This window comes from Lissotriton vulgaris, chromosome 8 (assembly GCF_964263255.1).
Source record: "Lissotriton vulgaris chromosome 8, aLisVul1.2, whole genome shotgun sequence".
Lineage (NCBI taxonomy): Eukaryota > Metazoa > Chordata > Amphibia > Caudata > Salamandridae > Lissotriton > Lissotriton vulgaris.
This window is the reverse complement of record NC_141696.1, coordinates 3,502,408-3,518,897: the sequence shown is the minus strand read 5'-3', so window position 1 is coordinate 3,518,897 and position 16,490 is coordinate 3,502,408. Positions and strand designations below refer to the sequence as shown.

Below are 16,490 nucleotides of genomic sequence, written 5' to 3'. Positions count from 1 at the left end.
GCAACTTCTGGTGTCTGACAGTCTCACCTCCAGCTGTCAAGTGTGAACTCATCCGCCAGTTAGCATTCCACTCCGCATCGACCAAGCCTACACTATCATCTCACATGACGTACATGATGTGAAACTTTTATCAAACAAACGATCTAACTTTTATAATACTAAGCAGCAATAATGGGAATCCGTGGCAGCATGGCTACCCTCCGGCCTCCAGGCTGGGCCGGGGGTAAGCAGGGCGAAGATGAGGGGAGTTGGGGGTGGAGGCGGGCTGCCCCCTTTTACTGTAAGCAACTTAGTCTATTTTCCCACACATACACATTGCCATCCAGAGGGTTCATCCCTCTCAGCCCAGAGTGGGGCATCTACGTGCATCCCAGGCCCCCAACCACCGGCAGCCCCGGTTAGGGGCCTCAAAACTGCTTTGCTGCATCGTGGACCATAGGGTCCAGATCCAGAGCTGCATAGTTGGGAAGTCCTCCTCCAACGGCTCCGCAGCCGCCAGATCTTCACACCTGCTCCCCACATTTCCAGGTCCTTGGACATACTATCCGCAGCCGTTGTTTCTCTGCCCCCAAACCCCTGCTACCCTCCAACCCTCTTAGTGCTTGTCAGTCATCTGTTTTTGGACAGTGGACGACCAAGTTTCTCATTTTAGCTCATCTTATGGTCTTATTGTCATGAACATTTTGGTCTGCAAGAACACACTGCCTGTATAGTTTGGCAGTGCAGGCTGATCAATGAAAAAAAATTGCTTTGATTATTACTTTCCTGCTTGACAACATTTCTTGATTTTTTTTTTTAAAACGACTGCAACTCATTTTGCTTGATGTGCTTAATTTACCCATCTCTTGAAATTGTAAAGGTTTCAAAACTGCCTTGACACACCGAAGAACAGACACCAGAACCCATTATGTGAGTTTATTATCCATCAAGGGCCTCCTAACATCATGCTTGCCTATCTGACAGTTGTACACAGATTCTACAAGACATCCTTAAAACATTCAAAACGCTGTTCCAGATGTGCAGGGTCATAGGCTAACCGGGGTGAGAAAGATACCACATGGCTGTGTGCTTACGCTCTTCATAACTGGACTGAACATGCTTTGTTTTAGTGAGTGTGTGTTTCATTATGTTTCATAGAGGTAATCATGCAAGTGCCTTCAGTACACTGACGTATTAGGTCTAGGTTGTTATACAGGGCTCTAACTTCACCTCTCAAATCTTCAGTTCCTGTATCTTTCAAGTTGGGGTCACCCAGGCCAGACCTTTCAATATCCTAATCGATCAATCATTGCAGCAGTGTTGGAAGTCCAATAATCCGATGTCTGGTCCCTCTGGAAACTGTTCCCGTGTTTGGCCTCTTCTCACTCCTTCCAATGGTGGCCCTGGTGTTCACACATGTGAACTAAGCCAATGAAGCCTCTCTTAACTCTTTGCCTGTTGATGGACCGATGCTGGGCTTTGATGCCCTTGTTTTAGGTTCATTGCATGGTGTCCCTGCGGCTCCTTGAGCAGAGGGCATGTTGTATCCTCAATAGTAATGTATTCAAAGCATGGCCCCTCCAGAGATTCTCGGACTCTTGTACTACAAGGTGAACAGAGATGAACTGAGAAAAAACGAAGTCTAAGAATTCAATTAAATCGATGTATATTACTTAAAGACGAAGCGCAGCACTTGGGATGGACTAGTATTAAGTGCCAGATGTATGCTTTAGAAATATAGATTATCCAACAAAAGTCTGCCACAAGTGATTATGAAGGGATTTGTAATTTACTGGACTGGATGAAATAATTATTTTGTCTTAAAACCTCTTTAATTAATTATTCAACATATCAAAACTGACTCTCAGTAACTCCAAAGAGTAACAGAAACCTCCATAACCTAATAAAATTGAGTCTTTTGAATAACAATAGACAAAATGACATTAATGGGCTGCAAAAAGAAGAAATAATAGAAAAGGGAAAGCAAGAAATGTAGCAGATGCGTAGGGTTTGTGCATAGCGCTCGCGTTCATTACACCAAACCTTTTCATTGTGCCTGTTCTACTTTGCATATTTGCTGGCTACCCCAACGTTTGAGCTCCCTCAAATATTCTTCCTAGTTCCTGTTTTTTTTATTGTTGATATCCAATTATATTTCTCATAAAGTTTCACAGCATAGAACAAACCATAGAGAATCCCATTATTTTTGGCTGTGTTACCTGCCTATTTCCAAGCACTAGCAGCGGCTTTGAGCAACATCACTTAGAAACCAGACATGGTTTGTATTGATTTGTTGATATCTGATACTTGGTCTCTGCACCAAAGGCTTCTAACCAGCAGCAGAGAGGGAACGGCTCTGGATAAATACCGGGCCTTTGCTCCCAGCTTCAACAGAGGCTGAGACTTCTCAGTGACTTGTCTGGGGATACCCCTCTCCTTGGCACCATCTCAGGTCTGAGGTCCATAATGCTTTGCTGTATCACTTTCTTTGTATACTTCATTGTGTCAGTGCGGGAAAGTGAGTTTCTATTGCAGTCCCCCCTGCACAGAGTTTGTGCCTGACTATTGATGCTACTTTGACTGTAGATTCCTGGGTCCCTGCTGTCCAGGGTCCCAGTACCAGTGTCTTTACATGCGGCCCTCCTTTACACGCGGCCCTCCTTTACACGCGGCCCTCCTTTACACGCGGCCCTCCTTTACACGCGGCCCTCCTTTACACGCGGCCCTCCTTTACACGCGGCCCCTGCTCATCAGCACTGGGCTGCTGTTTATTCCACTCTGTACTAATATTAAAAATATATGAAATAAACTGGCAAGCATTTAGTTAAAGAGTAATTGAAGTTGAACAAAGTAAGTAACGGGTGTCCAGTATCGCTTAACTTTGGGAACACCTTTATTTTTGAAGGCATTTTGCAGCAAACGAATACAAATAAGATAGTCGCTTCATAATTTTAAAATTCAAGAATGTTATCAGTGCATTGCATTGAAGTATTTTTATTTTCATTATTTTGGGTGAAGGTTTTCGAATATGAATTTAGGGACATTCATGCCCCCCCTCCCTCCGACAGCAATGCCAGTGGTGAGCTGGGAGCCGGGTCAGTTGTTATGTGCATCCTTTGGGTAGCCTCGGTTGCTGTTACACATGAGCAACATTTTCATTTGTTGAATTAAACACATGAGAAGGTTTTGTACAGTGCACGTCCTAAAGGCATGTTTTTCGAAATCCTCTTGCGTGTGACAATGTGGAGGGGGGAGTGGAAAGGGACAATTGTCTAGGACCAAACATTTGGTGAAGTGGGGAAGCCGGGATTGAGCCCAGGTTTTCTTGTTTTCCTTTGTGCACTTCAGTCACTGCTCCGCTTCCACTACAATCACCCCGCCCCGCCAATCCCCCCTTCCAAACCGCCACCCTCTTGCCCTCCATCAAGCCCTCGGTCATATTATAGACCACACTTTGTGGCCCCTCAGGAAATGTTTGAGTGTGCCCATGGCCTAAGTGCCATACAAGCCCTAAGGCGAGGTGCAGTATATCTCCGGTGTGGGCATACCTGCATGAGGAGATAGGACCCTACAATATTTAAGTCTGCTCTTAAAGGTTTAGGTGCCAGTGAAGCCATAGAGAGTACATTGGCTGGAAATTAGACAACCCGAGTTCCCCAGCACCACGATGGCTTTACTGAACCTTGGAGTTTTTGATACCAAACAACTGATGCCAGTATGGGATTTATTGAAACATGTACCCAGAGGGCACCTCAGAGGTGACCCCTGAAAACCTATCAACTCTGGTGTGGTTTCTGACTGGCTGTAGGCAGCCTGCCACAACCAGACAGGACTGGACTCCTGGGTCTAGAGCCCTGCTCTTGGAGGCATCCTGGGTGGAGGTGTCGGACCTCCTGCCCCAGGATGAGCACACTCTAGAGAGGGAAGCTTCAAAGGACTTGCCGCCTTTGTAATGTGACCCCAGCCTCTGCTGCGCGCAGCACATGGCACCCCTTTTCAAACTCCCACTTCTGGCAGGAGAACAGGTGGGAAAATATAGTGAGGAAAGGTGTGCCTCCCTTCGACAAATCCACCCCTCAGGTGCTGGAGGCGAAGTGAAGCACATTTTTCAGTGCTCCCCTTCTTGAAGATGGTGGGACTTATCCAGTCAGGGCAAGAGCCATGCCCCCTTCCAAAGGAGGGTGGTGTAATAGTTTGTGTAGTCACCCCAGGTTCCTCCCTGTCATTCCCCTGTAACGCCCCTAAATCTAGTATTTAAGTGGCGCCCTCAGACTCTGAAAGAAGAGCCAGACACTACAGCGTTGCAACAGCTGAGAAGACTACAGGCACCAACTGACTTGGCCCCAGCCCTACGGGCCTGTTTGCAGCTGTGGGTTTTCTTGGCTCGGCTTCCTGGCCTGAGCTGCAGCCTTTCTTCACGACTAATCTCCCCCATTGAATTGCATTGGACGACCTGGTGCCGCTGAGGGTGTACGTTTGGTGCTATCTTGTGGCCCTAAATCCAGGAGGTCGGCCCCGGACACTGCTTTACTCACTTATGAGCTGGGGGACTTTGCGTACCCCTGTCTCCATTAATTAACATTGGATGTCTAACCCCGAATTTGACCTCTGCACCCAGCTCCTTCTGTGCCGCTGGTGGTGTGGTCTTGGTGCTGATTTCAGAACCCTAAGACTGATTTTGTAAGTCGAGTACTTGCATGAAAAACTGCATTCTTGTTTCCCTCCCATAGGTTAGCGTTGCAAAGCCTGAACATTGCACTGTGCCCACTTTTTAAAGTATAAAGTATTTTTCCTGAAAAATGTACTTACCTTTTTGTGAACATCTTGGTCTTTAAATAAACCTTGAAAATAGCTTATTTTTTAAAATTGGTATGGATCTCCTTTTTGATGCATGTTCATTTATTATCACTCTGTGCATAACAAATGTCTTACACTCCAGCATTGGCCTGAGGCTGCTCGCCCACACGACCACAAGTAGAGCACTTTGGGTTCACATTGAGCCCTGTACACTTCTGGTGAAATCTCTGGGCTCCTTGCATGTTAGTGATATACCATCTACAGAGCCAGCGTCCTACAGATGGGTATGCCCAGACGCGGGTCCTGTGCACGCTGCCACTGGAACCAGGCTGATGAGCCCCAATAAGAGTGGAATCAGTCCTAGGTTTCTTGTGTTCCGGGTGACCCTGCCTGGCAGTTCAGCCTGAACTGTTCCCACTGGAGCAGAGTTGAGACTGATTTAAATATGGCTGGGTCTAAACTGAGGTGGCACGGTGTGAAAAATAATGATGGACTGGAATGCAGCCCTGAGCAATTATCGGTGACTGAGATTAATTCATGTAGTCCATACATCACTTTTGTATATACTTCAGTGTGACACCTGTTCTTCAACTGGTGTGGGCGCATGCAAGCACAGGAAAGTCGGGGTTATAACATGTGCAACATACAGGTTTACAGATTTGATAAGTTCTAATTTAGCAGCTTTTGAAGCAGTTTTACTTTTGCCACCAGTTGGCAGGCTATCCGCGAAACTAATAAAAGAAAAGAGCTTACAAACCGAGTGATGAAGTCACCATTCAAGTACATTTAGGTTTCTTGGATTTTGCTTTGAATTGTTTTCCGAGACAAAATCTCTGGAGACTTGTTAGACCTTCTGTAGGCTTGAGCAATCTATTCATATATATTCAGTCATAACATTGTCAGCTGTTGGTGTTCAGTTGTTTCTCAATTGAAAGACTTCAACTGACCTTAACCAGTGGATATTAACCTCTGTGTACATAGGCTTGATTTTGTGTGTTCAAATTCTTAACGATTTTTGGCAGGTAATAGTTCTCCATAAGTTGATCCCATCCACATGTTTTCCAGGCGTGCCGGTGTTATTCTATGTTCTCATGTTGTTGAATGAATAAGCTGCGCTGACTTTGATTCTTTACAAGTTTAACTGCTCCTACATTTTCTTTATTTCCTTAATCTTAGGTGATAGTGATGGGAGCCACTAATCGCCCACAGGATCTCGACACGGCTATAATGAGAAGAATGCCGTCGCGGTTCCATATCAACCAGCCTGTAAGTAGCTCCTTATTCCAGGCTTGGGCACATGAACGTTCTCTACTGGTTCTGGGGCTGTTCAAACTCGCCAGATTTTTATGAGTGAGATGTTTTCTATATAATGAAATGGAAAAAACATAGCTTTTCCTCAGTTTTAGTTGTCATTGTGTCGTACTCTGAAGCTATGGTAACTGACTCCATAGTTCCCACCTGTTTATCCCTGTCTCTGTTTTATGCCCAATATGTTGCCTGCCCCTCATTTGCCATGGTTCGTTCCAGAGTCTTTGACCTTGTATCACAGGGTTCTGTTCGCAGGGGGGTACTCTCTTGGTGAGAAAAGTAATTTAATAATGAATTGATGGGTGCTGAAGGCAAACTCTTCTTCCTAATGTACTGGATATGAAAGTAAAGGGCGTGTGATATGAAGCGCTAGAGCTGCATTCAAAGTGCTTCATTTGTAATCTATGTCTATGGTAAAGATACAAATCATTCTATAATTGCTCCTTATTACATCGTGCTAAATATTAGAATTGACAACAAAATAATTGATCTCCATTGATTCCTACACAATTTGTGATGTTGGTTGAACCATGGAAAACATGGCTGGGAGGCCATATATTTGAATCTCTGAAAATGCACATCTTTAGAGTGTCACGAACTAAACAAATCTACATTAGAACAATGCTAAACCGCGAAACCAGTGCTGTGCCAAAAACTTCAGTAGATCCTCTTGATAATGGGAGATTTTAATATTTAGTTTCACACAGCAGAGCATCGGGCCTGCTTGAATTTGAAATCGACGGGTGTTAATCATGAATGGGCGACTTGCAGTAGGATTTAGCAGTCGCACGCGTCAAAACTAAAAATGTAAAGGTGTAACCACAGTTGTGGCAGATCATGTGCTCATCTCGTTCGAACACTTCAACATTAAATACTGCACATGTTCCATGACCCTCTAAATGAGCCTCTTAAGGTTGGAAAGGTGACCTTAAAAAGGGTCAGCACAGGTATGTTTACACTTGTGTATATATATAGTCTAAAGCAAACCACTGAAAGCAGCAAAAATCAAGGCTCATCAGAGAGGCAAAACCATAGAAAGGGAAATAAATGGAAGACCCTAGGAGTACACGGTGCACCACAGACTCCTGCTCGATGCCATCCCGGCTCAGGTCGTAAATGAATGAAAGAAAACTGTTTTCATACACATAGCCTGACAGATTCAATATTTCACAACGATGATTCTCCACAGTGGTATTTAGTTCCTAAGTTTGTTCTCGCATTCTAGAAAGGAGGTCGCATGACACAAACTCTTTTGTTCCATTCTAGTGACTCTATTTTGGAGGATCCTCTATTGTTTTTTAATGTAATGGTAGAGAGCTGACAGCACAGGTCAGCAATTATATTTATCTCCATCATGGCTTGTCCGTGCCAACATGAGATCAAGAAGACTGCTCTTTTCCAAACGAGCTCTAAAGAATGTAAGTTCGAGACCTGGATACAAATTGCATCAGCACCTAATGTTTGTGCAGACAAAACTGAGATCCTTGAAAGCCAGCTTTCGAACTGAGCTTCAGAAGCAATAATATGACTGCATGAAAAATAGGGGTAGGTGTACACGCCAGCGGCTGTCTGGGTGGCACTGAGTCTGTGCAGGCAGCATTTCCCATTACCGGTGCACATTGGGCATGCCTGTGCTTTTAGCACATCCACCCAACAGTTTTGCAGTGTGATTCTTTTCTGGATTCGCATGCTGTGCATTATTCTGCCATCTAGTGGTTGTGTCCGTAATACTCTTGTGATCCTGCAGCATAATATGTGTGCTGGGCATGGGAATGTAGACCCACTGCAGGGGGTCTGCCTTGCAGTGCAGCTGCTGCCCACTGTGTGTGCCATTGCCAAGATGCTGAGGTGGCTAGAGCAGATGAGCCTGTGCCTGGAGGGGGACCCAATCCTGGGCCACCACTGATTAGACATGCCTGTCATCAAGTTACCTTCTCTGTCTACAACAGCAATTCTGCCATTTCTGAGACTGTTAGTAAGAGAATCCATTTGAATAAAAGCTGAGTGGGCCCATGACTTGAGAGCAATGACTTCCTGTGTTAGATGTACTAAATTCCAATTCAATTTGGAGCAAATATATTGAACTCGTTCTTTTTTTGGGTTGCCAAGTGGGTTAGAGATATGGAGAGACTATTTCCACATGTGTACTAAAAAAAAAACTCAACCCATGGAAGTAGAGCCCGAGATGTGATACAGTTTGGTTTCACCTGATTATGATTGAGACACAGTGTGTAGAAATGACAGGTTCAAAAATGTATGTAACAGTTCTACCTGATTAAATGGCTTTTGCAAAACAGCTCACTCCCACAGGACTTTCCCGGCACGAATGCTTCAACCAAAGAAGGTGCTGTACGACTGAAAACTTAAAATAACCATGATTTTTTGCAATTTTGAGAAAGTTACAAAATTATTTCAGGAACAAGTTTGCGCTGGCAACATATTCAAGTGATGCAGAGCCAGATGTGAAAAAGAGCACCCCTGTTAACACCTTGGGTGCCAAGGGGTTTTCCCGTCCGGTGCTGCAGTATGACAATTCCCATTGTTCATGACAAGGTCAACTCGTCATAAGCACAGCCCAGGTAAAACCCATGACGAGTTAACCTTGTCATGAGCACTGAAGAGGTTAAGTGTTGTTCTAATGCAATGGGAAGAACCTAACCAGGTGATAAAACCTTAGTCTGGAATGGCAATTCGAAGGACCTTCCCTGTACAAAGCTGTGTGGGGGAGAGGACTGCAGCGCTTACCAATAGGGATCCAATGTAGAGATCGGATCCTGAGGTCGAATCTGAAGGGAACCAAAAGTAATCACCAACAGACTTGACACGAGGGACTCACTAGTGGCAGCCACTAGAGCGTTCCCTTTGTCTAATCAACTAGTTCTAATGGCTTGAGTGAGGGGAACCCAAGGGAATACTTTTCCTATGAGGTGCTGATGCAACGCTTTCTAAAACCATCTCACCTTTCCCTGGAGCATCAAATCACGCACTTACTCATCAGTGGGGCCCATAACACTGCGAGTTTCTCACAAATCATGGATCGGTGACATTCAAAGGAGAGCTGCTGTATCATGGCGGAGTGTCTAAACCAAACTAAATATTTATATTATTTACACCTGCAGTTTAAATGAGTTTTATCATGGTTTTTATTAACACAGCATTTTATTCAGACACACCACCATAAGGGTCGATGGATCTGCTAGTAAGAAAAATACGCGTAGGAAAATACAAGACCAGCTTAATTCTCCATTTATCTAATTTTTATTAAAAGCAACACTTTAGTATGTCTTCACATTTTATTCGCTTTATTTTATTTCTTTATTCAGAGTAACTCTTAAGAGGAAAAATATTCTGTTTCAAATGGTCATTTCCATTTATTTTAAAAGATTCAGAAATGGACGTTATTATTCAGGTTTTTAAAATACAAGTTTAGTAAAAGACAGACAGTTCCCAACATTCATTTGCGCCGAACACCCCTCGCTAACGCCCTCATCTAAACCTCAGTTTTCAAATCAAAGAAGTAAGCATTTATTCAAAGAGTCTTACATCACAGGACCAATCGGCAGTCCGACAGCGTCTCGGAAGGAATCGAAGAGAAGCATCATTCTAAGTAAAACTAGGGGTTTTTATACACTATTTCGCTAACTCTATCTATCTAAAAAGTAACTATCAACATTAACTCGGGTTCTGATTGGCCAAATTTGGATTTGGGGTGGATGAGCATCACCTCATCATAACAAAATCCGCTCTCACTGTGTGTCAGCAAAATGTAAAAGGTCCTTTGTTTAAGAAAGTCTTTAGCGCATCCTCAACTGGCTACTCGGAACTCTATTCCCACGTTCAGTAACTCAAATGTCCGTCCTTTTGGCAGTCATCAGGACTTCCAGGGCACGTTGGCCTTGAACCAGCTTTGTTCAGGCACAGGCAGCTCACATTCATTCTCGTGCTGAGACCGCGCCTGCTCATTTCAGCATCCATTCGCAGTTTATTAGAGCAGTCATGTTTTCACCGGGCCTCACGGGCCTAACTGGGAATTATCATAGAAACAAACACAAAACAATGTTAAATATGGAACTGTAGCCCTTCTGTTTACCTCCCCCATAGTAAGGTTTCCCTATTAGTTATTACCTAGCAATTAAGCCACATCAATACAATTTATACTCGCATATCCTTGGGGTTTCTGCCACAAATACATGTACAAAAAGCACATTTATGCCGCTTTTGTTCATTTTCAAGCTTCGTATTAATTCACATCACAACAACAACATTAATTTGTTAGTTATATTGCTTCATGCAGGCAAATTAGTATTCCCACGTGTACATGTGTGCGCATTCTATACTAGATTGATTAATATACTCGCACCATTCAAATAATAAAGGTTATGGTTATTAAGAAACAACTTCACGAGGGGTATACAAAATTTTGTTTTCCCACCTCGCTCCATCAGTGCAAAAAATGCTAAAATAGAAGCCACAGATTGGCTTAATCTGGTGGACCGTAGAAAACTTACCATCTAGAAGAATACCCAGTTTTTTTACCACATTTTTTGAACAAGGGGCAGTTCCCAAATTGCTAGGCCACTATTTCTTTGAACAGAGCTCCTTAGCTGTGCCGAATAATAGTATTTTCGTTGTTTCCCCATATAGTTGTAAACAATTATGTTTCATCCAAGAGACCACTTTCCGCATACAATTATAGAACCTAGCTTTTGTCACCTCAACGTCTTGGCCAAATGAAATTACTAATTGGGTATCATCGGCATAAGACAGGATATTGAATCAAAAGGATTCCACAATATGTTCCATGGGGACCACGTAGATATTAAAAAGATTAGGAATCTGAGAGGATCCCAGAGGAACCCCACATTTGTTGATCATATTCCTTCATTTGAAATGTGAAATAGAGACCACTAAGGTCTTAAAGAAAATCTGTCAGCCAGGCAAACACCTGCACGTGCACCCCAATGTCTTACAGTCTCTGAAAGAGAACCACATGCGACACTGTATTGAATACCGCAGAAATGTCAAAGAATCCCCGTAGCCGAACTTCCTTCATCCAAGCTAGTCCTAGTAATGTCGGTAGCGGCTAAAAGAGCTGTTTCCATACTATTGAACTGAGAGTTGACTATCAATTTCTCCATGATTTTAATGGGAAAGGTAAATAGCGAAATCTAGCGGTAGTTAAAAAAAAATGGTCAGGTCTGCTGTAGGGCTTTTTTTCCCCAGATAGAGGAAACCTACTCCAACTTCCAGGCTTTTAGCAACTTCGCCATTTCCAAGGATCAATTAAACAAATCCATGAAATGTGGCACTAGAACAGCGACAAGGGTGCAAATGTATGTGCAGGACAGGGATAAGTCAGAGACTCTGACTTGACTGTAAATAATATCTCTTGTAGCTCCTCTATCAATCAATCAATCAATCAAACACATTTGTAAAGCGAGCTACTCACCCGTAAGGGTCCCAAGGCGCTGGGGGGGGGGTGCTGCTACTGCTCGAAGAGCCATGTCTTGAGTTGCTTCTTGAAGGAGAGATGGTCCTGGGTCAGCCGTAGGTGGGAGGGTGCGAGCTCCACGTCTTGGCCGCCAGGTAGGAGAAAGATCTTCCCCCAGTGGTGGTTCTGCGAATCCGTGGGACGGTGGCAAGGGCGAGGCTGGCTGAACGCAGCTGGCGGGTGGGTGTGTAGAACGTGAGGCGGTTGGTGAGGTATTTGGGGCCCATGTGGTGGAGAGTCTTGTGTGCGTGGGTGAGGAGCCTGAACGTGATTCTCTTGCTGACGGGGAGCCAGTGCAGGTGCCTCAGGTGGGCAGAGATGTGGCTGTGACGGAGGATGTCCAGGATGAGTCGTGCAGAGGCGTTCTGTATGCGTTTAAGTCTTTTCTGTAGTTTGGCTGTGGTTCTTGCGTAGAGGGCGTTCCCGTAGTCCAGTCGGCTGGTGACAAGGGACTGGGTGTCCGTCTTTCTGGTTTCGGTGGGGATCCACTGGAAGATCTTTCGGAGCATGCGTAGGGTGTTGAAGCATGATAATGAGACTGCGTTGACTTGCTTGGTCATCGTGAGGGAGGAGTCCAGGATGAAACCCAGGTTGCGTGCGTGGTCGGTGTGTATGGGGGCGGGCCCAGAGCAGGGGGTCACCAGGAGTCGTCCCAGGCGGAGGGGGATGGTCCGAGGATGAGGACTTCCGTTTTGTCCGAGTTCAGCTTCAGACGGCTGAGCTTCATCCATTCTGCAACGTCTTTCATTCCTTCCTGGAGGCTGGCTCTGGCGGTGGCGGGGTCGTTGGTGAGGGAGAGGATCAGTTGAGTGTCGTCAGCATAGGAGATGATGTTTAGGTTGTGTTGGCGTGCGATGGCTGTGAGGGGGCTCATGTAGACGTTGAAGAGGGTGGGGCTGAGCCAGGAGCCTTGAGAAACGCCGCAGATGATCTTGGTGGCCGCAGAGCGGAAGGGGGGGAGGCGGACTCTCTGAGTTCTGTCTGAGAGGAAAGAGGTGATCCATTCCAGAGCTTTTCCTTGGATCCCGGCGTGGTGGAGGCGGGCTGTGAGAGTGCGGTGGCAAACTGTTGAATGCTGCCGATAGGTCGAGGAGGATGAGGGCGGCAGTTTCCCCGTTGTCGAGCAGGGACCTGATGTCAGTGGCTGCGATGAGGGCGGTCTCGGTGCTGTGGTTTGCTCGGAAGCCGGACTGCGATGGGTCGAGGGAACCGTTTGTCTCGAGGAAGGTGGTCAGTTGTTAGTTGACGGTTTTCTCGATGACTTTAGCAGGAAAAGGGAGGAGCGAGATGGGGCGGAAGTTCTCGAGATCCGTTGGGTCCGCGGTGGGTTTCTTCAGGAGGGCGCTGATCTCCACATGCTTCCAGGTCTCCGGAACGGTGGCAGATGCAAAGGAGTTGTTAATGATGTTCCGGAGTTGGGGTGCGATGATGGAGCTGGCTTTGTTGATAATGTGGTGTGGACAGGGGTCGGTCGGGGAGCCGGAGTGGATGGTGTTCATCATGTGGGTGGTGTCTTCGGTGCTGACAGGGGTCCAGGTGCAGAGGGTGGTGGTGGGGGGGTGTTGGTTCTGTTGTTGGGTGCGTGGTTGGGTGCGTGGTCTGGGCGCCGAAGCTGTTGTGAATGCCGGCGATCTTGTGGTGGAAGTATGAGGCGGTTGAGTCGCAGAGGTCTTGCGTGGGTATGATGTCGTTGTTGCTGGCGCTGGAGTTGGAGAGCTCTGGGACGATCAGATCAAACCTTCCCAGTTAACCTGGGGCAGCAGGAGAAGGAAACCAATACCCTACAGAATCAGACGAGGTCTCTATTCGGATGTCAGGATACTCCTATATTATGCTAACCTTTTCCCAAAAATCACTGGTGACTGAATCTGATATTTCCTGGGAGGCTGGGATTGTTGTCCTACAAGTGCCCAGCCTTATAAATTCAGTCAAGGTCTTAAAAATCTCTATGTCAGTGTTGCCTTACTTCTCGATCCTGACCCCCAAGAAACTCCTGCGTGCCTCCCTCAGATGCCTTTGATGGGTCGTAAGGACTGCTTTATAGGCCCCTCTGTCCTGGGGAGTTTTGGACCTGCGCCTCACCTTTTCACGTTTCTTACAGTTTTGTTTTTCCTTTCTAAGCTCCTCATTATACCATATCACCTGAGTTTTGTTTTTGCCATTTTTTGAATGATCTAAGCGGGGTAACAATGTCTAGTCATTCTTACCTATGATTAAAACAAAAAGTTCATGCAGTATGGTGTCAATGTGGGGATTAAGTCCTCATTATATAGAAAAGAATGTTTTGACAACAAGGGCAGGTGCATCCACAGCAATACAGAATCTAATGCTTGCAATAATACAAAGTAGTTCTGCAGCATGTCTTAAAATAAATTTGATGAAATCGAAGAGAGTCTATATGGTGGGTGTAGGAAGCGGACTATACATTCCACCAACAGGAGGTACACTGCAAGGAGTCCCGAAGACCCTTACTGGTTTACGGAGGCAAAAATGATGACACCAACTGCTCTCGTTAGTGGTAGTGTGGCGAGCAGTTTAGGCTTATGAGACGATAGCGTTCAGCATTTATTGCACACAGTCAGTAAGCAAGACACACTCAACGAAGAAGTCAGGCACCCATTTATAAAAATAATACAGATTTATATATGAATTTAGACAGCAACATTGTTGTACTCAAGTATGTACTTTTCAAGAGTGATTTTTCAAGATATGAAAAATGCACGGTATTTGTATCTTTAAAGCAGTACTGTACTATGGAGAAAAACATATACTGAATATGGTCACTTGTCAATGACTTAGGACTGTTCTTCTGGAATTAAAGATCCAGGGCAGCACCAACCGGTCACATCGGTCTGCTCTGAAAGGGAGATGGGGGTAGCAGCTCCTCTACTGCAAGGGAGATCTTTCTCAGTTGTTGAGGTGCTGGGCAGTCCTCCAAGGGTTTGGGGAAGATGTCCAGCTCTTGGCGAAGTCGGTCCCTGCGATAGTCGCAGTGCAAGTAGCCTGGCAGGGCTTTTTTGCCAATCTTTGGTGCAGGTATTCAGTTCTCACTTTATTCGGTCCTGTTGCCAGTAGTCTAATCTGCTTTCCTGGTGTCAGGGGGCCCCCTAAATACTCAATTTAGGGGAGTGAAGGGTAGAAGCCAATGGGCTACTTACCCCTGAATTCACTACACCTCCTTGATGACCATTGCCTGTAGAAGTTGGCGTTGCCCTGGCCCCGTGTACCTAATTCCACCACACACAGGATAGTGGAATTCCCTCTTTCATGTTCACTTTAGGCTGTGTACCGTAGGTGTGTGACTAGGCTGGAGGCGCAACACGCCTCGTTGCACGGCTAATTTCCGACCTGTCCTAGTGCCAAATGGTCCTCAGGGTAGGGGTGGCATCTCCCAGGCATGGGGAAGCCAGACTCGCATATCAAAGGCAGTGGGCTCATTGAAGATCCCCCAGGCATGGGAAGCCAGTCTCTCATATCAAAGGCAGTGGGCTCATTGAAGATCCCCCAGGCATCTCCCAGGCATGGGGAAGCCAGACTCTCATATCAAAGGCAGTGGGCTCATTGAAGATCCCCCAGGCATCTCCCAGGCATGGGGAGCCAGGCTCTCCTATCAAAGGCAGTGGGCTCACTGAAGATCCCCCAGGCATCTCCCAGGCATGGGGAGCCAGGCTCTCCTATCAAAGGCAGTGGGCTCATTGAATATCCCCCAGGCATCTCCCAGGCATGGGGAAGCCAGACTCTCATATCAAAGGCAGTGGGCTCATTGAAGATCCCCCAGGCATCTCCCAGGCATGGGGAAGCCAGACTCTCATATCAAAGGCAGTGGGCTCATTGAAGATCCCCCAGGCATCTCCCAGGCATGGGGGAGCCAGGCTCTCATATCAAAGGCAGTGGGCTCACTGAAGATCCCCCAGGCATCTCCCAGGCATGGGGAGCCAGGCTCGCATATCAAAGGCAGTGCGCTCATTGAAGATCCCCCAGGCATGGGGGAGCCAGGCTCTCATATCAGGCAGTGGGCTCATTGAAGATCCCCCAGGCATCTCCCAGGCATGGGGAGCCAGGCTCGCATATCAAAGGCAGTGGGCTCATTGAAGATCCCCCAGGCATGGGGGAGCCAGGCTCTCATATCAGGCAGTGGGCTCATTGAAGATCCCCCAGGCATCTCCCAGGCATGGGGGAGCCAGACTCTCATATCAAAGGCAGTGGGCTCATTGAAGATCCCCCAGGCATCTCCCAGGCATGGGGGAGCCAGGCTCTCATATCAAAGGCAGTGGGCTCACTGACGATCCCCCAGGCATCTCCCAGGCATGGGGGAGCCAGGCTCTCATATCAAAGGCAGTGGGCTCATTGAAGATCCCCCAGTCATCTCCCAGGCATGGGGAAGCCAGGCTCTCGTATCAAAGGCAGTGGGCTCATTGAAGATCCCCCAGGCATCTCCCAGGCATGGGGAAGCCAGACTCTCATATCAAAGGCAGTGGGCTCATTGAAGATCCCCCAGGCATCTCCCAGGCATGGGGGAGCCAGGCTCTCATATCAAAGGCAGTGGGCTCACTGAAGATCCCCTAGGCATCTCCCAGGCATGGGGAGCCAGGCTCTCCTATCAAAGGCAGTGGGCTCATTGAAGATCCCCCAGGCATCTCCCAGGCATGGGGAAGCCAGACTCTCATATCAAAGGCAGTGGGCTCATTGAAGATCCCCCAGGCATCTCCCAGGCATGGGGGAGCCAGGCTCTCATATCAAAGGCAGTGGGCTCACTGAAGATCCCCCAGGCATCTCCCAGGCATGGGGAGCCAGGCTCTCCTATCAAAGGCAGTGGGCTCATTGAAGATCCCCCAGGCATCTCCCAGGCATGGGGAGCCAGGCTCGCATATCAAAGGCAGTGGGCTCATTGAAGATCCCCCAGGCATCTCCCAGG

The 16,490-nt window shown here is 46.7% G+C and overlaps 1 protein-coding gene across 2 annotated transcripts in view; it reads left to right on the top strand.

Annotated features, from left to right (window-relative positions):
• The window catches only part of LOC147693203 (outer mitochondrial transmembrane helix translocase-like), a 306,515-nt gene that overhangs the window by 81,116 nt on the left and 208,909 nt on the right, over window positions 1–16,490 (top strand). For both annotated transcript variants that reach the window (XM_086933622.1, XM_086933623.1), the window contains one exon: window positions 5,953–6,042. In XM_086933622.1, the coding sequence (XP_086789748.1) occupies window positions 5,953–6,042 (90 nt within the window). The remainder of the gene's footprint in view (window positions 1–5,952; window positions 6,043–16,490) is intronic.